The 23495-nt window shown below is 49.5% G+C and overlaps 1 protein-coding gene across 1 annotated transcript; it reads right to left on the bottom strand.

Annotated features, from left to right (window-relative positions):
- Positions 1 to 1410: 1410 nt before the first annotated feature.
- Positions 1411 to 16164, bottom strand: SLC35F6 (solute carrier family 35 member F6). Its single transcript, XM_081904292.1, has 6 exons — positions 15948 to 16164; positions 10433 to 10508; positions 8874 to 9045; positions 6214 to 6426; positions 4931 to 5041; positions 1411 to 3583 (listed from the first exon to the last, which is right to left on the bottom strand). Exons 1-6 carry the CDS (start codon positions 16022 to 16024, stop codon positions 3114 to 3116), a joined length of 1119 nt encoding a protein of 372 aa, XP_081760418.1. The 5' UTR covers positions 16025 to 16164; the 3' UTR covers positions 1411 to 3113.
- Positions 16165 to 23495: the final 7331 nt, after the last annotated feature.

Raw genomic sequence — 23495 nt, forward strand, 5'->3', positions numbered from 1 at the left:
AATGCTCCTAAGAAGAGCCTGCTGGATCAGGCCAGTCCAGCTTCCTGTTCTCACAGTGGCCAGCCAGTGTGTTGGGGATCGCTGCCTCAAGTGGCAGAGAATTCCAGAGTTTAACTTTGTGCCGTGGGAGGGAGTCAGAATCGGGATACAGGAATTGGTAGCATTGCTGCCTCTGACTGAAGACAGCAGAGCATGGCCGTCCATAGTCCTCTCCCCCTCCATGAATTTGTCCAGCTCCCTTGGCCAGTAAAGTGAGATGAGCGCCGCAACCCCAGAGTCGGCCATGACTGGACCTAATGGTCAGGGGCCCCTTTACCTTTACCTAATCCCCATGTTAGGGACGCGGGTGGCGCTGTGGGTAAAACTTCAGTGCCTAGGACTTGCCGATCGTATGGTCGGCGGTTCGAATCCCCGCGGCGGGGCGAGCTCCTGTCATTCGGACCCAGCTCCTGCCCACCTAGTAGTTCGAAAGCACTCTTAAGTGCAAGTAGATAAATAGGGACCGCTTTATAGCAGGAAGGTAAACGGTGTTTCCGTGCGCTGCTCTGGTGCTGGCTCGCCAGAGCAGCTTTGTCACGCTGGCCACGTGACCCGGAAGTGTCTTCGGACAGCGCCGGCTCACGGCCTCTTAAGTGAGATGAGCACGCAACCCTAGAGTCGGACACGACTGGCCCGTATGGGCAGGGGTACCTTTACCTTTTTAATCCCCATGTTAACCCCCCCAAACTATATCACTCATACATCACGGTTACATCATGAAAAGGGGAGGTCTGATGGCAGGAATCTGAGCATCCTGGACCCTGCCCCATGGTTCCCCTTGCCCTCCACCAAACACCCATCAAGTGTAACAAAAGAGAGATTTACATTTCCCTGTTTCCCAGCCAAGTTCATCCCACCCTTTTGTCTTCATCTGGGTTTGTGATTTCTGGCATGGCTACCTGTCTGGCACTCAGGTATCAGGAGGTCAAGGATTATCCCTCAGGCAGAGGGGCTGCTGAGGAGCTGAGCTCACAGGTCTAGATGAATTTCTGAAGTTTTCCCAGTGAGCCAGTACATAGATACATCTATAAGTGAATTCTTACATTTGGTATCGTGCAGCAGAGGCCCTTTGAATAGATAGGAAGAAACTGTGATGAAGTGTTTTGTTGGGACAAATCACAAAAGTCACAAAAGTGAGTGTGCTGATTTTGATAGTGGGCTGCATGTGCATGACATCTGCTGGAGGGGCAACCCCCCCAACCTATACATAAATTCCTGCAACACTCTCCAGGCCACCCGAATCCCAGCTCTCCTTATCTTGCTACCCCCCCTTGTCCCAACCCCAAAAAAGAGAGCTCTGGGCTCATACATGCCGTCAAAAGCCCACATTTAAAAAAAGGTTCAGCCAGTCTTGTTTTTTTAGAAACGGCCTTAAGATCAGACAGTTTTTATTGGTGAATAAATGCATTCTTGTTCATAGTCCCAAGGCAGAGACAAGCCCATCCCGCCCTCTCATCGCCCATAGCACCGAAGTGGGTCTGCTCAGCATCTGAGAACTTTGTCGAGGAGAGGGATCCTGGCTGCGCAGCTTAGACCAGCTGTGTTCGTGGCTTGGATGCTAGAGAGAGGGGTGCTCTCCATACGACCGGACCCCAAAATGGTACCAGAAAAGCCCTCTTAAGTCCCTTACAACTGAGCAAGACTTTAGCTCTCGCCTTCACCTTGCTAGCAGTGAGAAATTAAGAGGTCCCAGGACTCGCGATAGCTGGGGGGCAACACATTCCGCAGGCTCCGAACAGAATCAGGAGAGGGTTGAGGACTGAGCTCTCTGGACCCCCTCCAAATGCTTGGAACGAGGGGGAATAATCCGTCACATGAGGGATGAAGGAACCGGGGTGCTGCCTCCTCTTGAGTATGCTAAGGGAGCATCGAAGATTCCTTCAATCCCCATCACTCAGCTCCAGCCTTAGGAAGCAGAGACACTGTTGTAAACACCCCCAAAAGTGGACAAGGCAGCAGCAGCGTCATACGTGGGGGCATTCCTGGGGTGTTCCCTTCCCCACAGCTCCCAATCGCAGCTACGTGATCCATCGGGGAAGGAGCCCCTTATCAATGGGTTCCCCCAGTAATTTTGGCAGCCCAAAGCTGACCTGATAGGCAAGGCCCAGAGACCCGCCGTGCCACAGGGCAAAGGACTCTCAGGTCACCCACAACTGCGCCCTGGTGTGAGGGTTGTGAAGTGATTCCCATGCCACTGATTCGAACTCTAGCCTCAAGGGGCCCGATCTGCGGCATCGCCTCCTGCAGAACCCCAAGTGTGATAGAAACAGGGGAAGCCTAAGAAAAAGATGCTCATTTGCTTTTCTTAGGGAGATTTGGAAAAGACCCAGTGGGGAAAAACATCATCGAACTGCCAAGTTAGAGCAGACTTCATCCGCCTGGGAGCCCCTTTCGAGATGTTCGGGGCGACAACTTCCACCTGCCGCAGCCCAGAAGGTGCTGCTGCCCGAAAGACCTTGGAGGCGGCCAGCCTGGGGGAGGTTAGACTTTGTTGCCGCATCAGAGGGGATTCTGGGAAATAGTTCTGGACTCTGGGCATCTGTACCACTCTGGGCATCCTTTTGGGCAGGGATGAGAGCAAATAGAAATATTTTGTTTAGCAGAAGGGGCGGAAAGAGGGAATTGCTTCCTGGAAAAGATTGTTAGGAAACCTCCCTTATCACCTTTGGGTGAAGGAAGTTGAGGGAAAGGACGAAGTCCCGGAAGGCGTTAGGGGTCCCCACAAAGCATTCAGTCTGGGAGTCGAGCTGCCCAGAGATGTCTCACAGGCCGGTTTCTGAGGGCCTACCAGCGACAGGAAACCCTCAACCAATTGCTTAAAGCAGGCAATGTCAAGCTCTCGTTGGGTCTCCCGCTCCCATCATGGCCAGGGACGATGAGAGATGTGGTCAAGCAAAAAGCAGAGGGCATCTCCTTGGCAGCTGCTCAAGGAGCCAGGCGGCAGAGCAACGTCTCGAGATTTCACGGCAACGCAGACCCCCAAACCAGTCTCGTGCTCCAGCCTGAGAAGCTGGCCAGCCCGCCCAGCAGAGGTCTGGCCAAGCTCTGGAGTGGGCAAGGGTGCTGCTTGGCGGTCAGCTGTCCCCGTTGATGGAGGCTCCATCCGCGGCCAAGAGGCCCTCCCTATCTGCATCTGCATCCACCGCCCTCCGCCAGGGCAGCCGTGCCAGCAGGGGCTGGTGGAGGCCGTTGTAGATGGCGGCGCCCAGCAGGAGGATGAAGAACCCGAGGATCTGGAGGGCATGGAAGACCTCCCAGCCCACAGCCAGGCTGACGGCCCAAATGACCACGGTGCGCAGGCTGTCCAGCACCATCCTGGTGGTGGCGCTGATCTCCTTGGTGACGCTGATGCCGGCAAAGTTGAAGAAGGCGATGCTGCTGATGTTGCCCAGCAGAGCCACGGCGATGAGCGGCGCCCGGCCGATCTGGCAGAAGGCGTCCAGGGCGTCCTCCAGGACGCGGCGCGGTCCGCTCCCGAAACTGCCCGCTGGGATGAAGTACATGGGGACCAGCAGGAGGGAGAGGATGAGGAAGCCGAAAAACCCTGAGCAGGGAGGAGAGAGAGGTGCTCAGAAAGGGGGACGTGGGCCATGGCTTTCCATTAACTAACTGAACGAGAGGTGCAGACTGAAACAATGACCCTCCCACTGTATGGGCGATCTATCCGGAAGATAAATTGTATTTCGAGGAGTTAGTGATCTGACACGGTTATCCTTCCTGCTTCTATTCCTTCCCCCTCCCTGTCTCTTGTTATCGTATTTTTCGCTCTATAAGATGCACCAGACGATAAGACGAGCCTAGTTTTTGGAGGAGGAAAACAAGAAAAAAAATATTCTGAATCCCAGAAGCCAGAACAGCCAGAGGGATTGCTGCGCAGTGAAAGCAGTGATCCCTCTTGCTGTTCTGGCTTCTGGGATAGCTGGGCAGCCTGCATTCGCTCCATAAGACGCACACACATTTCCCCTTACTTTTTAGGAGGGAAAAATTGCGCCTTATAAACGAAAAATACGGTAAGTTCTTTGATGGCATGAGAACAGCCTTTAATGTCCTAATCAGTTAGTTGGGAGGAAGTGATAGGGCTGGGGACCTTCTTTGATGTTGGACGTAGTTTTGAGAAAGTGAGGCATTGGAAGAGGGGGGCTATTGAATGAGCTGCACATAGCCAGAACAGTGGTACCTTGCTTCTCAAACACCTTGGTACTCAAACAACTTGGAACCCAAACACTGCAAACCCGGAAGTACAGTCATACCTCGGGTTACGGACCTGCCAAAACCCGGAAGTACCGGAACGGGTTACTTCCAGGGATTGCGCATGCGCAGAAACGCTAAATTGCGCAGAAGTGCCGAATTGCAACCCGTGCGTGCGCAAAAGCGCTGCTGCGGGTTGCGAACATGCATCCTGCATGGATCACGTTTGCAACCCGAGCATCCACTGGAAGTGTTCCTGTTTGCCAACTTTTTTCGGAAGCTGAATGTGCTCCCTTTTGAGAGTTACGCTTCCTACTTGACTGCCACACTTCCGTTTTGACTGTTACTCTGAGGTCTGTCTGTTTTTGCTATTTATTTTGCGTATTTGTTTTTGCGGCTCTATTTGTTTTGTTTTTGTTACTGTGTAGACCCCAGTTCAGCTACCGAATGATTGACTGTGTGACTGGTAGTTATTTTTCTCTTTGACATCTGGTGGGAGGGCGTTCCACAGGGCGGGTGCCACCACCGAGAAGGCCCTCTGCCTGGTTCCCTATAACTTGGCTTCTCGCAGAGAGGGAACCACCAGAAGGCCCTCAGAGCTGGACCTCAGTGTCCGGGCAGAACGATGGAGAAGGGAGAGAAGTCTTAGAAATAAAAGACAAAGCCCCCGATCCGCTCCCCCAGCACCTGTTTGCTTGCTCACCTTCCGTGCCCACAGCCTGCAAGGGGTGGACGTTGTGCTTGTAGACAAACTTCTGTTCCAGCACCATTTGAATGGCGACAATCACTTGGGCCATGATGATCAGAAGGTCCCCTGCAGGAGAGAAAAGGGGAGTCTGGGCAGTCCTGAAAGGGTCTGGTGCCCCCTAACCCTTGCAGACACAGATAAGTAGGTGACCTGGTATGTAGCACTCTTTGCAACTGCCACTAAGAAAATGAGAAGGATATACCAAGAGCTCTGGCCAAAAGTTTCAATATAAGGAATAATTCCTACTCGAGAGTTGAAAAGAAAAACGTGTATATTCTGCTAAGAATAACAGTTTTAAACTAATAGTAAATTTAAACACAACGTGTAAGTGCGACAGTTTTAAGATAATAGTAAATTTAAATACAATGTTTAAGTGCAGAAATAATGTAGTTTCAAATATGCAGTTATATAGTATAAAGGTACATAAAATACCAGTACACCACAATTGTTTTATACAAGTCTCAATGGCAGTCAAAAAGAGCCCATATTGTATAAAATCAGATAATATGGACTCTTTTTGACTGCCATTGAGACCTTTATACTATATCACTGCATATTTGAAACTACATTATTTCTGCACTTAAACGTTGTATTTAAATTTACTATTATCTTAAAATAGTAAATTTACTATTATCTTAAAACTGTCGCACTTACACGTTGTGTTTAAATTTACTATTTAAAACTTTTAAATAGTAAAACTTTTGGTATATCCTTTTCAGTATATTTTCAACAAGAAGTCCAATTTCTTTAACTAGGAAAATGAGAACAAATTACATAGCCAAGGTAGCCCCCAACTGTAGAGGAGAAGAATTTATTTGACCCTGGATTCAAAACCTGCGGGACCAGAGATTCACCGGAAGACAGGAGTAAATTTACAGACCATTTGAAAAGTAATTGTGATGGACAGATTTACACTAGTCGGTGTGCAATAAGTTTTGTAAAGGGAATTATTTGAAATATTGCAAAAAAGAGAATTATTAGTTAAAGATAAGGTAATAAGAAATTAAGAAATGCATAATAAGCGATGAGAACGGAAAATAATCAGAGGTGTTGATAGAAGTCCAAAAAATATTGTATAAGATGTGAAGTTCTGTTTGTACCCACCAATTTGAGAACGACAGAATTAGGAGTGGGAGAGAGAAGCAAGGACCCCGAAGGAAAGGAGCGCTGCAGGAGGCCACCAGAGCGGTCCTCCTGGTATTGGGGACCCCCCTTTGGCTCTCCCCGCCCTGCCGTACCTGTGATGACCTCGCTGAGCTTGTGTTCGTGGTCTCCGTTGCTCATCAGGTCTGCCAAGCCGACCACCACCAGCCCCACAATGGTGATGAGGATGCCCAGCCACTGGCTAAGCACCAGCTTCTGTCCAAGGAAGGCCACCGAGAGAAGGCCAGTGAAGATGATCACAGCCCCTCGCAGCATCTGGAAGCTGGACGCGCTGGTCATGTTCAGAGCTGGACGGGGGGGGGGGGGGAAGAGGGGCGGAGGAGGAAATAAGAAATAATTCAAGGATATTTAGTACCAGACACACACATGGGAAGAGTTTGCTCTGGATTGTTTTGGAGGATGGATGGCAGCTAACAGATTGAGATTGAATCCTGACAAGACAGAAGTACTGTTTTTGGGGGACGGGGGGTGGGCGGGGGTGGAGGACTCCCTGGTCCTGAATGGGGTAACTGTGCCCCTGAAGGACCAGGTGCGCAGCCTGGGAGTCATTTTAGACTCACAGCTCTCCATGGAGGCGCAGGTCAATTCTATGTCCAGGGCAGCTGTTTATCAGCTCTATATGGTACGCAGGATGAGACCCTCCCTGCCCGCAGACTGTCTCGCCAGAGTGGTGCATGCTCTGGTTATCTCCCGCTTGGACTACTGCAATGCGCTCTATGTGGGGCTACCTTTGAAGGTGACCCAGATACTACAACTAATCCAGAATGCGGCAGCTGGACTGGTGACTGGGAGCAGCCGCCGAGACCTTATAACACCGGTCCTGAAAGACTTACATTGGTTCCCAGTACGTTTCCGAGCACAATTCAAAGCTCAGTTGGTGCTGACCTTTAAAGCCCTAAACGGCCTCAGCCCAGTAGACCTGAAGGAGCATCTCTACCTCCATCATTCAGCCCGGACACTGAGGTCCAGCTCCGAGGGCCTTCTGGTGGTTCCCTCCTGCGAGAAGCCAAGTTACAGGGAACCAGGCAAAGGGCCTTTTCGGTGGTGGCACCCGCCCTGTGGAATGCCCTCCCACGAGATGTCAAAGAGAAAAACAACTATCTGACTTTTAGAAGACATTTGAAGGCAACCCTGTTCAGGGAAGCTTTTAATGTTTGATGAATTATTCATGTTAAACTGCTGTTCAATAGGGGTTGTTTTTAAGTCTGGAACAGATTAATTCCTATTGCATTACTTTCTATGGGAAAGCATGCCTTGGTTTTGCAACACTTTGGTTTTGGAACAGACTTCCGAAACGGATTGCTTTTGAGAACCAAGGTACCAAAGTAAATAAATTTGAAATTTCCCCTCCCCTCATCTTTTTATATAAAAATTAATAGAAATATATAAAAGGATGAGAGGGGAGGGGAAATAGAAGGGGGCCAGGTGGGGAAGCAGTGGGAAACAGACAGAAGACTTCTCCTGAGTAAAAAACCCACTCTAAAACTACTGGGAAAACTGCGCTGACCCCTAGTTTTTAAACTGGTGCAGCAACATCTGTGTCCCCCCAAAAAAAAGACCGTTAATTTTTACTGGCCCCCTTTTAAATTTAAAGATCTGCAGAACTTGTGTTTGCTTAGCAAGGAAAGAACAGTGTCAGGACAGGCTGGTTTTATGCTTCCTTATCCAGTCCAGGCATAGGAAATTGCAGTAGTAATAATAATAATAATAATAATAATAATAATAATAATAGTAATAATAATAATAATAATAATAATAATAATAATAATAATAATTTATTATTTATTATTTATACCCCGCCCATCTGGCTGAGTCTCCCCAGCCACTCTGGGTGGCTTTCAATCAAAGGTTAGAAACAATACAGCATTAAATATTAAAAACCTCCCTAAGCAGGGCTGCCTTCAGATGTCTTTTAAAGATAAGATAGCTGCTATTTCCTTCACATCTGGGGGGAGGGTGTTACACAGGGCGGGCGCCACTACCAAGAAGGCCCTCTGTCTGGTTCCCTGTAACCTCACTTCTTGCAATGAGGGAACCGCCAGAAGGCCCTCAGAGCTGGACCTCAGTGTCCAGGCAGAACGATGGAGGTGGAGACGCTCCTTCAGGTATACAGGACTGAGGCCGTTTAGGGCTTTCAAGGTCAGCACCAACACTTTGAATTGTGCTCGGAAACGTACTGGGAGCCAGTATAGTTCTTTCAAGACCAGTGTTATGTGGTCTCGGCAGCTGCTCCCAGTCACCAGTCTAGCTGCCGCATTCTGGATTAGTTGTAGTTTCTGGGTCATCTTCAAAGGTAGCCCCATGTAGAGCGCATTGTAGTAGTCCAAGCGGGAGATAACCAGAGCATGCACCACTCTGGCAAGACAGTCCACTGGCAGGTAGGGTCTCAGCCTGCGTACCAGATGGAGCTGGTAAACAGCTGCCCTGGACACAGAATTGACCTGCGTCTCCAGGGACAGCTGTGAGTCCAGAATGACTCCCAGGCTGCGCACCTGGTCCTTCAGGGGCACAGTTACCCCATTCAGGACCAGGGAGTCCCCCACACCCACCCGCCCCCTGTCCCCCCAAAACACTACTTCTGTAAATACTCCAAATATTAAGAGATGTATTGCAAGCATTTCTGCTCCTTCCTTCCTCAAAAAATATGAGTTTGTGAGAGAGGGAGGTTCCCAGCAGGGTTCTCCACACCCCCAAGTTTTTGCAGAGGTGAAAGCAACCCCGAAGCAACACTTACCCACATACATGAGGCTAGTCCCTGTCATGTCGCACAGGGCTGGAGCCAGGAAAAGGAGAGGGTTGTAGGATTGAGGGGGGTCCATGGTGGGCTCTGGCCTCCGCCGGTCATGGCAGAGCAGGAGGTAGAAGACAGCCAGGCAGGAGAACTCGCCCAGGAACATGCCCACGGCCTAGGAGGCAAGAAAGGGGGTCTGTGAGCTTTCTGGATCATGACCAGTAGCAGAAAAGCAACATGATTTCCGCAGTCCAGGGGGTCGCTTCCAAACTCTGTAGCTCTGTGCTTCTAGGACAGGGCTTGGCAAACTTTTTCAGCAGGGGGCCGGTCCACTGTCCCTCAGACCTTGTGGGGGGCCGGACTATACAGTCATACCTCAGGTTGAAGTAGCTTCGGGATGAATATTTTCGGGTTGCGCTCCACGGTGACCCAGAAGTAACGGAGCCCGTTACTTTTGGGTTTCGCCGTTTGCGCATGCGCAGATGCTCAAAATGATGTCATGCGCATGCACGGAAGTGGTGAAACGTGACCCGCGCACGTGCAGTCACGTCTTACGTTTAGTTCAGGATGTGAACAGGGGTCCGGAATGGATCCCGTTCATATCCAGAGGTACCACTGTCTTTTTTGGGGGGGGGAGGTGAACAAATTCCTATGCCCCACAAATAACCCAGAGATGCATTTTAAATAAAAGCACACATTCTACTCATGTAAAAACATGCTGATTCCCGGACCATCTATGGGCTGGATTGAGAAGGCGAATGGGCAGGATCCAGCCCCCAGACCTTAGTTTGCCTACCCATGACCAAGAGCAGGGGTTAGCAAGGTTTCCCGGCCATGGCAGATTGTCCGTGGGCCAGACTGCCGCAACATGACGCCGGAAATTGCATCTGCACATGTCTGCGGTGCTGGAAATTGCTTCTGCGCATGCCCAGACGCCGATAATCGCGCCTGCACAGAAGCAATTTTCGGTGTCTGGACATGCGCAGATGCAATTTCCGGTGTTACTCGGTGAGTCCCTGCGCCACACTGCGCCAGTTTAGGGCAGCGTGCTGGGGACTCGCCGAGCAGGTGGCTTGGTTCAGGGGCGGCTTGTGGGCCAGTAAAATGGTCTTCGTGGGCCGCATCCGGCCCATGGGCCGCACGTTGCCGACCCCTGACCAAGAGGATCCCTCTGCTGATCTCGGCACCCGAGAGGGTCTGTCGGGGAGGAGACTTTCAGGTATGTGGGGCCTGATCCATTTACATAGCTGCCAACTTTTTCCTTTTTAAATGTGAAATTCCTTTATTCCGAATAGGATTCCTCGCAAGAAAAGGGAAAAGTTGACAGCTATGTCATTTAGGGCTTTGAACACTGACGTGAGCCCCCTGAATTGTGCATAGAAAGAAACCGGCGGCCAGCACAGCTGATTCAAAACAGGTTTTATGGGATCTGAAGGGAGCCCCTGCCAGCAACCTGGCCATTTGGGGGCAGCACCCCAGGGCCAAAATGGGCAGATACGCAATCAAAGGAGGATGGAAGCCTCTACGTCATGTGGAAGCAGGCAGAGTCCATCTGGCCGTACCTGGAGGAAGGGATGTTGGAAGGTGTGCTCTTCGCTCGTGGCGTTGCATCCTCGCGCACTCAGCCTGTCTGCCCACCTGGAAAAGAGGGGCATTGGTTAGAACCCCCCACATGCACCTCCTTGGGCCTCCATCATCATCATCATCATTTACTATTTATACCTCTCCCACCAGGCTGGGTTTCCCCAGCCACTTTCGGCAGCTCCCAGCAGAATATTAAAAACATGATAAAACATCAAACATTAAAAGCTTCCCTAAACAGGGCTACCTTCAGATGTCTTTTAAAAGTCTGGTACAGTCACACCTCGGGTTACAGCTGCTTCAAGTTGTGGACTGCCGAAACCTGGAAGTACCAGAACGGGTTACTTCTGGGTTCCGGCGGTCGCGCATGCACAGAAGCGCTAAATCGCGCTTTGCGTGAAAGTGCCAAATCGCAACCTGTGTGTGCGCAGACTCGGGGTACGAACACTGCGGGTTGCGAACATGCATCTTGCATGGATCACGTTCACAAACCGAGCGTCAACTGTAGTTGTTTTTCTCTTTGACATCTGGTGGGAGGGCGTTCCACAGGGTGGGTGCCACCACCGAGAAGGCCCTCTGCCTGGTTCCCTGTAGCCTTGCTTCTTGCAGGGAGGGAACCGCCAGAAGGCCCTCAGTGCTGGATCTCAGTGTCCGGGCAGAACGATGGGGGTGGAGACGCTCCTTCAGGTATAATGGGCCGAGACCCGCCCCCAAAAGTGGAATCTGGGGTCTCACAGATTTCAGTACCTTACAAACCTCATAATCCTTGCTATAATATTTTAGAATGCATATTTTTAAATGCTGCCTTTTGAATTTTATTTTTTTAGGTCAGTTTGTTCTCACCTTCTTAAAAATCAAGCGGTATACCAGGTCTGTCCAAAACAGAAAACATGGAAGTGTTTCAGCAAGGAAACTGAGCAGACAAGTCCAAAACGTTTGGAGGGCACCAGGTTAGGGAAGGCTGGTTCCTAACAGCAGCAGGCTACCTGGAGGCCTCCCAGGTATGGAACCCAGCGGGACGGGTTCCCAGGGGTCATTTACTCCAACCCGCTGCAAAGCAGAAATCGCAAGTGAAGAATCCCAAGCCGATGGTTACGTAGGCCATTGCTTTGCCTTTGCCTACGAAGCACCTTCCTGTGTCCTGGAAAGGAATTGTTTCTGTGCTGGCTCCTCGTTCCGTGCCTGGACTTGCCCCCCAGCCGAGGAGCGAAGGCAGGGGCATCTGTCGGCTGACGTCACGCCAAGCGCCTGCCAGGTTCCTGGAACCGGAGACCTGGATATAACAAAGAGGGCAGAGTCTGCCGCAGATCGGATGTCCGACCTGCCACTCATCTGTGCCAGAAATGAAAGGCAAGGAGATGCTCCACGTCACAAGGCTGTTCGAGACGTCTCTCAGGGAAAGCTTACAGCAGCTCCTCAGCCGTAAGAACACGGCTCACGGATGCTGAATTCGAGATTCCGGCATTGTACGGGGTTGGGCTGGATGACCCTCGGGTCCCTTCCAACAGTTCTATGATTCTGCATTCTTCCTCGACGGAGTCACTGCCGTCCAAAACAATTGGTGGGTAACTAGCTTGCTGAAGGCTGGTTTGGGGAGGGTGCAAGGCTGGATTTAGGCTGGATGAGGCCCTCAGCTCCTGAAGGGAATGGGCCCCTTTATATGTCCAGCTGTCCTTTGCCAACAACAAATGGTCGCTGTTTTTTTGTGTTGAACACAGTCGTACCTCCAGTTGTGGACGGCATCCGTTATGGAGATCCGGCGGTATCCCAAAGTTCTGCAACTGGAGGCGCCGCTTCTGCGCACATGCGCGGCACGGAAAAACGCTTCTGTGCATGTGCGTGGTGCTTAGAGCGCTTCTGCGCATGCGTGAGTGGCATAACTCGGAAAAATACTTCCGGGTTTGCTGCTTTCGCAACCCAAAGTTTACGTTACCTGAGGGTAACGTAAGCCGAGGATCTACTTCAGGGGTTGGCAACCTAAGACTCATGGGCCACAATAATAATAATAATAATAATAATAATAATACATTTTTATTTATACCCCGGCCTTCCCAGTTCAAAAACCGGGCTCAGGGCGGCTAACAACAAATTTATAACACTTTAAAACACTTAATTGTAAAAGCAGCATAAAATACAGTACAAAAACATGAATAACAATAAAATTCAAAAATCAATTAGATAATCCCCAGGGCTAGCTGGCTGAATTGGTCCTACTTGGGCCAGTAAGGAGGTCAGGGGAGAATTAGCTGTGGGGTCTCAGAGCAGGTAGTCTTTATAAAAAGGGGGGAGGGGTGAAGAGATGGGAAATAAAAGATCAGGCTGAATTCAAATTAAAGGCCAGGCGGAATAGCTCTGTCTTACAGGCCCGACGGAAGGAGGTTAAATCCTGAGCTTAAATCCACAAAGCGGCCCACAGGAGTCGTTTAACCAGCCCCCGAGCCACCCCTGAACTGAGCCGACCGCTCAGCGAGTCCCCATGCGCTGTGCTAAACCAGCGCAGTGCAGCACCTAAAATCCTGTCTGCGCAGATGCTGGAAATTGCAGGCGCGGGCGCTCATGTGCGCACACAATCCGGTCCATGGAGGGATGTCCGCTGGAGTGAACCAGCTCAGGCGAGGTAAACCTTGCAGACCCCTGGTCTACTGTATATGCTATATGGTAATTTATGGACCTAACAGGTCCACATACACAAAACACTGTTGCTGTATGTAGGTTTTATTTCATTTGTTTTTTATCTTATATTGTGGAATATGAGATACTTTCTTGTGCTCCATGATCACTGCAGATGGTGACAGCAGCCATGAAATTAAAAGACGCCTGCTTCTTGGGAGAAAGGCGATGGCAAACCTAGACAGCATCTTAAAAAGCAGAGACATCACCTTGCCAACAAAGGTCCGTATAGTTCAAGCTATGGTTTTCCCGGTAGTGATGTATGGAAGTGAGAGCTGGACCATAAAGAAGGCTGATCGCCAAAGAATGGATGCTTTTGAATTCAGGTGCTGGAGGAGACTCTTGAGAGTCCCATGGACTGCAAGAAGATCAAACCTCTCCATTTGGAAGGAAATCAGCCCTGAGTGCTCACTGGAAAGACAGATCTTGAAGCTGAGGCTCCAAGACTTTGGCCACCTCATGAGAAGAGAAGACTCCCTGGAAAAGACCCTGATGTTGGGAAAGATGGAGGGCGCAAGGAGAAGGGGACAACGGAGGACAAGATGGTGGGACAGTGTTCTCGAAGCGACCACCATGAGTTTGACCAAACTGTGGGAGGCAGTGGAAGACAGGAGTGCCTGGCGTGCTCTGGTCCAGGGGGTCACGAAGAGATGGACACAACTAAACGACTCAACAACAACAACAACACCTTAGAGACCAGCTAAGTTTGTTATTGGTATGAGCTTTCGTGTGCATGTACACTTCTTCAGATACCAATAACAAACTTAGTCCATGGGGTCATGAAGAGTCGGACACAACTAAACGACTAAACAACAACAAATTTTGGAAATGTACATCCAGTTTTTCCCCTTTAATTTTTTTGGGGGCCCCTAAGAGAGTGGGGCCCTAAGCTAGGGCTTGTTTAGCTTATATGTAAATCCGGCACTGGGAGTGGTCTCTGGACTTTGCCTCTTCACCCCTAGTGCTTGTGAACACGGAGTCGGCGTTCGTAGGGCTGCAGGGGTTTCGAAACCTGTGGCGTTCTGGGTTTCTTGCCCCTCCCTCCAGACCAAAGCAATGACTAATCTTTGTGTTCCTGGGGGCTGCTTCTTGCAAAATCGGGAGCTGAGTAAGCGAGCGAAAGATGCACCGTCAGGAGAGGTCCACATTCTGCTGGCTTAGCTAAAAAGACAATGATGCTGTTGCTGCTGCTGCTGCTCAGATGGCTGCCTTTAGATTTCATACAGCAGTGCGTAGTTAAACTGTGGAACTCCCTGCCACAGGAGGCAGTGAGGACCATCAACTTGGATGGCTTCAAAAGCGGATTGGACAAATTCACGGACAAATTCTCACCTCTTAGGTGTTCTTATACGCAACGGCCGCAGCTCTGACTTTGGGGGCAAAAGGGTGGAAGGAACAAGGAGCCCTGACAATAACGGACTGGCATTACAAGCTACAAGAATTTGCTGAAATGGCGCAGTTAACAAATACCCTGAGGGGCAACTCAAAACAAAAATTTATCGAAAAGTGGGATAGATATGAAACATATGTTCAAAAATACAGTAAAGGTTTGCTATCTATGCTAGCGTTCGATTGACGTTGGAGTGAGACTGAGTTGAGAAACAAGACTAAGAGCACATATTGATATAGGAACGTATTAGATAATATGTAAAGAAATATACAATGGTAAGAGCACACTTTAGAAGATATCTAAAGGCAGCCCTGTTTAGGGAAACTTTTAATATTTAATAGGTTACTGTATTTTAGTGTTTTGTTGGAAGTGGCTGGGGGGACACAGCCAGATGGGCGGGGTATAAATAATAAATTATTATTATTATAAATTATTATAAAAAAGGAATATACAACGGGAAAGACAGGAAGTCTAGTGTGTTGGTATGTATATGATTTTGGGGAGGGGAAATTGTTTTTGTTTTTTCCTCTTTCCTCTTTCTTTTTATTTCATTTTCTTTCTAGGTGTATATAACTTTTGTATACATCTTATAGTAAGTCCTGTAATGTAATAGGACGTTTATCGATGTAACATAAGAATGTTAACAAATAAACGGCCTCGGCCCAGTATACCTGAAGGAGCTTCTCCACCCCGGTCACCTGTGTCCAGCTCCGAGGGCCTTCTGGCAGTTCCCTCACTGCAAGAAGCCAAGTTACAGGGAACCAGGCAGAGGGCCTTCTTGGTGGTGGCGCCCGCCCTGTGGTGGTGACATCCCACCAGATGTCAAAGAGAAAAATAACTACCAAACTTTTTGAAGACATCTGAAGGCAGCCCTGTTTAGGGAAGCTTTTAATGTTTAATAGGTTATTGCATTTTAGTGTTTTGTTGGAAGCCGCCCAGAGTGGCTGGGGAAACCAGATGGGCGGGGTATAAATAATAAATTATTATTATTATTATTATTATTAATACAGTGGTACCGCGGGTTAAGTACTTAATTCGTTCCGGAGGGCCGTTCTTAACTGAAACTGTTCTTAACCTGAAGCACCACTTTAGCTAATGGGGCCTCCTGCTGCCGCCGCACCGCCGCACCACAATTTCTGTTCTCATCCTGAAGCAAAGTTCTTAACCCGAGGTACTATTTCTGGGTTAGCGGAGCCTGTAACCTGAAACGTATGTAACCTGAAGCGTATGTAACCCCAGGTAGCACTGTACAGTAATAATAAAATGCAAATTCAACAAAAAACTGCATCAAGACCCCCCCCCACCTCCTCCTTCCCCAAATCCCGCCCGCTTGGACCTCTCGCCCCAGCATCCCCCGACTTGGAAGGGACCCCCAAAGGCCATCTGGAACACCCCAGGAGGAGGAGAAGGCAATGGAGGGGAGGACCCGGACTTACTTGGCCGAGAGGGTGTTGATGGAGCCGGTGACCAGCATCAGCCCGGCCAGGAAGAGCTGGTACTTGGTCCAGGCCATCCTCGCTCCGCAGCAGAGCCTTCTTCCAGAAATAAAATGAAATTCAACTCCCCCGGATCCGCTTTGCAGCTCCGGCACCAAAGCAGCTGCTCGGCTCAGCCACAGCCCGGGCGCGTTTCCTCCTAGGCAGGTCACATGACCGCAGCCAGTCAGCTGACGGGGGGGCTGGGGGAGGGCGGGGGGAGGCTCCCAAATCTGGGGACCGCCCCCCTGGTGCCAATCACCGTGCAAAAGGGAGGGGGTCACTCCTCCAAGCTCCCACCCCCCTGCACACACTTGCAAATTCTGATTTATTTATTTTTTGCAATTCCTATTTTTGCAGGATGCAAACGGTGTCTCTCTTCCTGCTATTCTATTAATGCAAAAAGAAATAAAAAATCACTTTAAATGAATATTTTTGGTCGGGTCCCAGAGGTGCGGGAGGGGGGCGGGCGGGCGATGTCCTGTTAACGTTATCGCAGGATGAGTGCTTTTAGTTAATAATGGACTTCGTTTATCTCCTGATGTATTTTAAATGTAGCAATGTGTACTTTTCTAGAATGGTAAGCTTTGGTTGCCAGCTGACGTTTAGAAGACTTCTGAAGGCAGCCCTGTTTAGGGAAGTTTTTAATGTTTGATCGCTTTATTATTAATAATAATAATAATAATAATAATAATAATAATAATAATAATCATATTAATATTCTCTTGGGAGCCGCCCAATGTGGCTGGGGAAACCCAGCCAGATGGGAGGGGTATAAATAATAAATTGTTACTGTTATTATTATTACTACTATTATTATTATCCGTCTGACTCTGAAGACAATGGGAGTCTGTGTTGTTTGGTCCGAGTGATGCTTTGAGCTTCAAGCATTCAATGAAACAGGTGGACAGTGGTCAGTGCTGTAGCTATGGGTGGGGGTGCAGATAGCCTTGTTTTTCGCCCCATGTGATCGCCTCGAGGTAGCTAATGCCACAGAAGACAGAATTGGGATTCAAAATAATAATAATTGTTGTTGTTTAGTCGTTTAGTCGTGTCCACCTCTTTGTGACCCCCTGGACCAGAGCACGCCAGGCACTCCTGTCTTCCACTGCCTCCCGCAGTTTGGTCAAACTCATGCTGGTAGCTTCGAGAACACTGTCCCACCACCTTGTCCTCCGTCGTCCCCTTCTCCTTGTGCCCTCCATCTTTCCCAACATCAGGGTCTTTTCCAGGGAGTCTTCTCTTCACATGAGGTGGCCAAAGTACTGGAGCCTCAGCTTCAGGATCTGTCCTTCCAGTGAGCACTCAGGGCTGATTTCCCTCAGAATGGAGAGGTTTGATCTCGCAGTCCATGGGACTCTCAAGAGTCTCCTCCAGCACCAGAATTCAAAAGCATCCATTCTTCGGCGATCAACCTTCTTTATGGTCCAGCTCTCACTTCTATACATCACTACAGGGAAAGCCATAGCTTTTACTATACGGACCTTTGTTGGCAAGTGATCCCCTTCATGGATCGCTGCCTTGCCATGGCGAAGGGGCTTGAATAACTCAGAGAAGCTATGAGCTATGCTGTGCAGGGCACCCAAGATGGACAGGTCATAGTGGAGAGTTTTGACCAAACGTGATCCACCTGGAGGAGGAACCGGCAAGCCACTCCAGTATCCCTGCCAAGAAAACTCCATGGACAAAGACAACAGGTATAATAATAATAATAATAATAATAATAATATTTGTATGCTGCCCTTCATATATTTGTATGCAGCGGGTGGCGCTGTGGTCTAAACCAGAAGGTCAGCAGTTCGAATCCCCTTGACGGGGTGAGCTCCCGTTGCTCAGTCCCTGCTTCTGCCAACCTAGCAGTTCAAAAGCATGAAGTGCAAGAAGTTAAATAGGTACCGCTCCGGCAGGAAGGTCAACAGCGTTTCCATGTGCTGCTCTGGTTCACCAGAAGCGGCTTAGTCATGCTGGCTACATGACCCGATAAACTGCGGACAAACACTGGCTCCCTCAGCCAATAAAGTGAGATGAGTGCCGCAACCCCAGAGTCATTCGCGCCTGGATTTAACCGTCAGGGGTCCTTTACCTTTATTCTAGGCTGTATCAACAGAAGTATAGTATCCAGATCAAATGAAGTAATGAAGACAAACCTAGACAGCATCTTAAAAAGCAGAGACATCACCTTGCCATCAAAGGTCCGTATAGTAAAAGCTATGGTTTTCCCAGTAGAGATGTATGGAAGTGAGAGCTGGACCATAAAGAAGGCTGATCACCAAAGAATGGATGCTTTTGAATTCTGGTGCTGGAGGAGACTCTTGAGAGTCCCATGGACTGCAAGAAGATCAAACCTCTCCATTCTGAAGGAAATCAGCCCTGAGTGCTCATGGGAAGGACAGATCCTGAAGCTGAGACTCCGACTTTGGCCACCTCATGAGAAGAAAAGACTCCCTGGAAAAGACCCTGATGCTGGGAAAGATGGAGGGCACAAGGAGAAGGGGACGACAGAGGACGAGATGGTGGGACAGTGTTCTCGAAGCTACCAGCATGAGTTTGAGCAAACTGCGGGAGGCAGTGGAAGACAGGAGGGCCTGGCGTGCTCTGGTCCACGAAGAGGCGGACATGACTAAACGACTAAACAACAACAACAAATAATTCAGAGAGCTAGTGTGGTGTAGCGGTTAAGAGCGGTTGAACCGGGTTCGCGTCATGAAGAGGCGGACACGACTAAACGACTAAACAACAACAACATTCTGCCTTGGTCAGACCACACCTGGAGTCCAATTCTGGGCACCACAAGTCAAGAAAGTGTGCAGATGAGGGCGACCAAGAGGATCAAGGGTCTGGAAACTAAGCCGTATGAGGAACGGTTGAAGGAGCTGGGTATGTTTAGCCCGGAAAAGAGGAGACTGAGAGGAGATATAAGAGCCGTATCTAAATATCTCAAGGGCTGTCACATGGAGGATGGAGCAAGCTTGTTTTCTCTTGCTCTGGAGGTGAGCACCTGAACCAATTGATTCAAGTTACAAGAAAGGAGATTTGATTAAACATTAAGAACTTTCTGATGGTAAGAGCTGTTTGATAGCGGAACAGATTTCCTCTGGCGATAGCGGGCTCTCCTTTGCTGGAGGTTTTTAAGCCCTATGTGAGGCAATCGCATGATAAGCCCTAAGTGAAGCAATCAGGGAACCACCGCTAGAGAAGTAATCAAGCAGTAAGGTATCAGGGTTGTGTGGGGGGGAGGAACTAAAGACAGACTATAATATCATTTGATAGATAAAGTCGCATGACTTGGGGGAAGATCAGACTATCAGAAAGAACAAGCAAAAGGATATCTTCATGCAGTGCAGAGTTGAAACTGTGGAACTCCCTGCCACTTGGATGGCTTTAAAAGAGGATTAGACAAATTCATGGAGAAAGAGAGGGCTGTGTCAGTTTGCATTTCTTAGTGCAGAAAGTATGGATCTGATGTGTAGAGATCTTTCCTATTCCAATTGATTCAAGAGGGTTCTGGAAGCTTTTCTGTGTGAAAGAAACAAGCAGAAGGTTCCTGTTGTTTGGGTTATTCCTTCCGAGAAGATGAGTACAGCTGCCTTCAACTGGTCCTGCTTTCTCTTCTGTCAAGGTCATGCTGACTATAAAATTAGGGCCAGAAGGAGCCCGGGTTTCACTCTCTCTCTCTCTCCCCCCCCCCCTTCTGATGTGGTGTTCTGTACATAGTATACTTAGCGTTAAGGTTTAGACTTATTGTAAGTTATTGTAAGTTTAAGTCTGCTGCAACCGCATTTCTTATGGACTGTGCCGACCCTGAATGTACAGTGGTACCTCTGGTTGCGAACAGGATCTGTTCCGGAGGCCCCTTCGCAACATGAAAAGAGCGCAACCCACAGTGGCGCGTCTGTGCACACACAGGTTGCGATTCGCCACTTCTGCGCATGACATCATTTTGCACTTCTGCGCATGTGCGAGCGGCGAAACCCGGAAGTAACCCTTTCCGGTACTTCCGGGTTGCCGCGAGACGTAACCTGAAAGAACAACATGAAGCGGACGTAACATGAGGTATGACTGTACAGTGGTACCTCGGGTTACAGATGCTTCAGGTTACAGATGGTTCAGGTTACGGACTCTGCTAACACAAAAATAGTACCTTGGGTTAAGAACTTTACCTCAGGGTGAGAACAGAAATCGACCTGTGGCGGCGCAGCAGGAGCAGGAGGACCTATTAGCTAAGTGGTGCTTCAGGTTAAGAACAGTTTCAGGTTAAGAACGGACCTCCAGAACGAATTAAGTTCTTAACCCGAGGTACCATTGTATTGGATTTTTGACCATTATTCTCACTTGCCTTCCATAGCAGTAAAGCTCTGCTGGATGAAATACAATGGCCTCTCGTCTATTTTTGGGGAATCCTGCAATGTGTTTAAGTTCCTGTTCTGCTAACTATACGTTGGAATCTGCTCTGGATCAACACTGAGTTGAATTTTCATGACAGGCTGTTGATGGCAACTAGCCAGGATGGCTGCGTTCTGCCTCCACTGTTATCAAGAAAGCGATACTTCTGAATGCTCATTGCTGGACACAACTGTCGCTCTTGTGTTCGAATCCTGCTTGTGGGTTTCCTATAATGGGCATCTGGTTGGCAGCGGCGTAGCGTGGGTTGTCAGCACCCGGGGCAAGGCAAGTAATTTGCGCCCCCTAACCCCTAACCTGCCGCCGCTGCCAGCTTCTTCTTGCTGCTGTCTGGGCTGGGGTATTTACGGTAAGGTAGCCATGGCGGCGGCAGCAGCGGCGGGGCTGTGAGTAGGGGCTGCCTGGTGCGCCCTCCGCGGCCCTGACGCGCGGGGACCGCAGCGACCACTGAGAGCTGCTGCCTGCCGGACGCCTTCAGCCTGGACGCGCGCACAGCTCGTCCTACGCCCGAGGCTCTTTGGCGACTCCGGAGGCGGCGAGCGCCCCCCCAGATGTTGCGGCCGGTGCGGCCGGCCCCCCCGCACCCCCCACGCTACGCCACTGCTGGTTGGCCACTGTGAGAACAGGATTCTGGACTCGATGAGCCGCTGGCCTGATCCGGCAGGGCACTTCTTGTGTTCTTGTGATGGTGGGAAGCCAATCCTACCCTATGACTGAAAAATATTTAATAAAGCAAATGCATTTTCCATTAAGCTTCTACTGGCCTTTGCCAAGGTGCGGTCTTCCTTATTAAAGAGACTTGATGGCAACAAATCAGGTAGGTGAAATGAAAGAGAAACTCCTTGGGAGGCAGTGTGGTGCAGTGGTTAGAGCAGGCATGGGCAAACTCGGGCCTCCAGATGTTTTGGGACTACAACTCCCATGATCCCTAGCTAACAGGACCAGTGATCAGGGATGATGGGAATTGTAGTCCCAAATCATCTGGAGGGCCGAGTTTGCCTTTGCCTGGGTTAGAGTGTTGGACTATGACCTGGGAGATCTGGGTTCAATTCCCCACTCAGCCGTGAAGCTCACTGGTTGGGACTGGCCTCAGCCTCCCAGGCTAAGCTACCTCACAGGGTTGTTGAGAGATAAACTGGGGAGGAGGAAAGTCGTGTCGGCCACCTCAAACTCCCTGGAGGAAAGGTGGAATAAATAAACCGCAATAAAATCTTTTTTGAAGTTGCACAAGGGCAAGGCGTTCCTAGAGTCATGGCAGCCCTTGCAATTCTTGTTGCACTCGCTTCAGCACTGAAACGTGGGTTGTGGATTCCTGTCAATGTCATCATGTCCAGGTGCACGCAACTTGCACCACCCCTGAGCTGGTTCAGGTGAAGCAATTAGATGCACTCTCAATGTGCAGCCAACCAAGGCTGCGCTGATGCGCTGGACCAGCAGGGGGGGCGGTTGCAGCACCGCTGTGAGCTGCCTTGCAGACTGAGAACACAGGCGAGTGCAAAATTCCCTGGAAAAACCGATTCTTTGCCACCCTCTGTGCCACTTCTCAGTTTGGGTCCCTCGAAAGCAGTGCAAAAAAGAAAAGTGGCTGATAAGGCAGAAAAGAAAGAAAAGATGTCTAGTGTCCGGTTCAAGGGAAGACATAAAGGTAAAGGGACCACTCACCGTTAGGTCCAATCGCAGACGTCTCTGGGGTTGTGGCACTCATCTCGTTTTACTGGCCAAGGGAGCCGGCGTACAGCTTCCGGGTCATTTGGCCAGCAGGACTAATCCGCTTCTGGCAAACCAGAGCAGCGCACGGAAACGCCGTTTACCTTCCCGCCGGAGTGGTACCTATTTATCTACTTGCACTTGGACATGCTTTCGAACTGCTAGGTTGGCAGGAGCAGGGACTGAGCAGCGGGAGCTCACCCCGTCGTAGGGGTTTGAACTGCTGACCTTCTGATCGGTAAGCCCTAGGCTCAGTGGTTTAACCCACAGCGCCACCTGCGTCCGCCAGGGAAGCCATAGTCCCGCTCTATTCTGCCTTGGTCAGAAGTATTCCACCTGGAATACTGTGTCCAATTCTGGACACCACAGTTTAAGAAGGATGCTGACAAGCTGGAAGGTCTGCAGAGGAGGGCGACCAAGATGATCAAGGGTCTGGATGATAATATGGAAACCATCACGATATGAGGATTGGTCAAACGGAAAAATCCACACAGGATATAATTGGTGTTTATCTGCTTAAGGAGATTATCAGAAGAGAGCATAAAGGAAAAAGAAAAAATGTACGAACAAGATGAGATGTGGAAACAGCAAGAAAAGACTGGATAGAATTATGAACTTTATCTGGACTGATTTGGATATGAACGCAGTAGCAAGAAGATGATCGGAATCCCCCTTTGAAACTTGAAATATGGGTCCCCTTAACAAAAATTTAAAATTCGGCTTTGTAATTCGGAATTTATGTGATGTGATTTGATTTGATTGGTTGGTTAATAAAAATTATATTTTTTTAAAAAAAGGAAACTAAGCCTTATGAGGAACGGTTGAAGTAACTGGGTATGTTTAGCCTGGAAAAGAGGAGACTGAGAGGCGATATGATTTTTTGTTGTTGTTTTATCATTTAGTCTTGCCCGACTCTTGGTGACCCCCTGGAGCAGAGCAGGCCAGGCACTCCTGTCTTCCACTGCCTCCTGCAGTTTGGTCAAACTCATGCTGGTAGCTTCCAGAACACTGTCCCACCATCTCATCCTCCGTTGTCCCCTTCTCCTTGCGCCCTCCATCTTTCCCAACATCAGCGTCTTTTCCAGGGAGTCTTCTCTTCTCATGAGGTGGCCAAAGTCCTGGAGCCTCAGCTTCAGGATCTGTCCTTCCAGTGAGCACTCAGGGCTGATTTCCTTCAGAATGGAGAGGTTTGATCTTCTTGCAGTCCATGGGACTCTCAAGAGTCTCCTTCAGCACCAGAATTCAAAAGCATCCATTCTTCAGCGATCAGCCTTCTTTATGGTCCGGCTCTCACTTCCATACATCACTACTGGGAAAATCAGAGCTTTAACTATTCGGACCTTTGTCGGCAAGGTGATGTCTCTGCTTTTTAAGATGCTGTCCAGGTTTGCCATCACCTTT

Source organism: Podarcis melisellensis, assembly GCF_964234715.1.
Source record: "Podarcis melisellensis genome assembly, chromosome: 3".
Lineage (NCBI taxonomy): Eukaryota > Metazoa > Chordata > Lepidosauria > Squamata > Lacertidae > Podarcis > Podarcis melisellensis.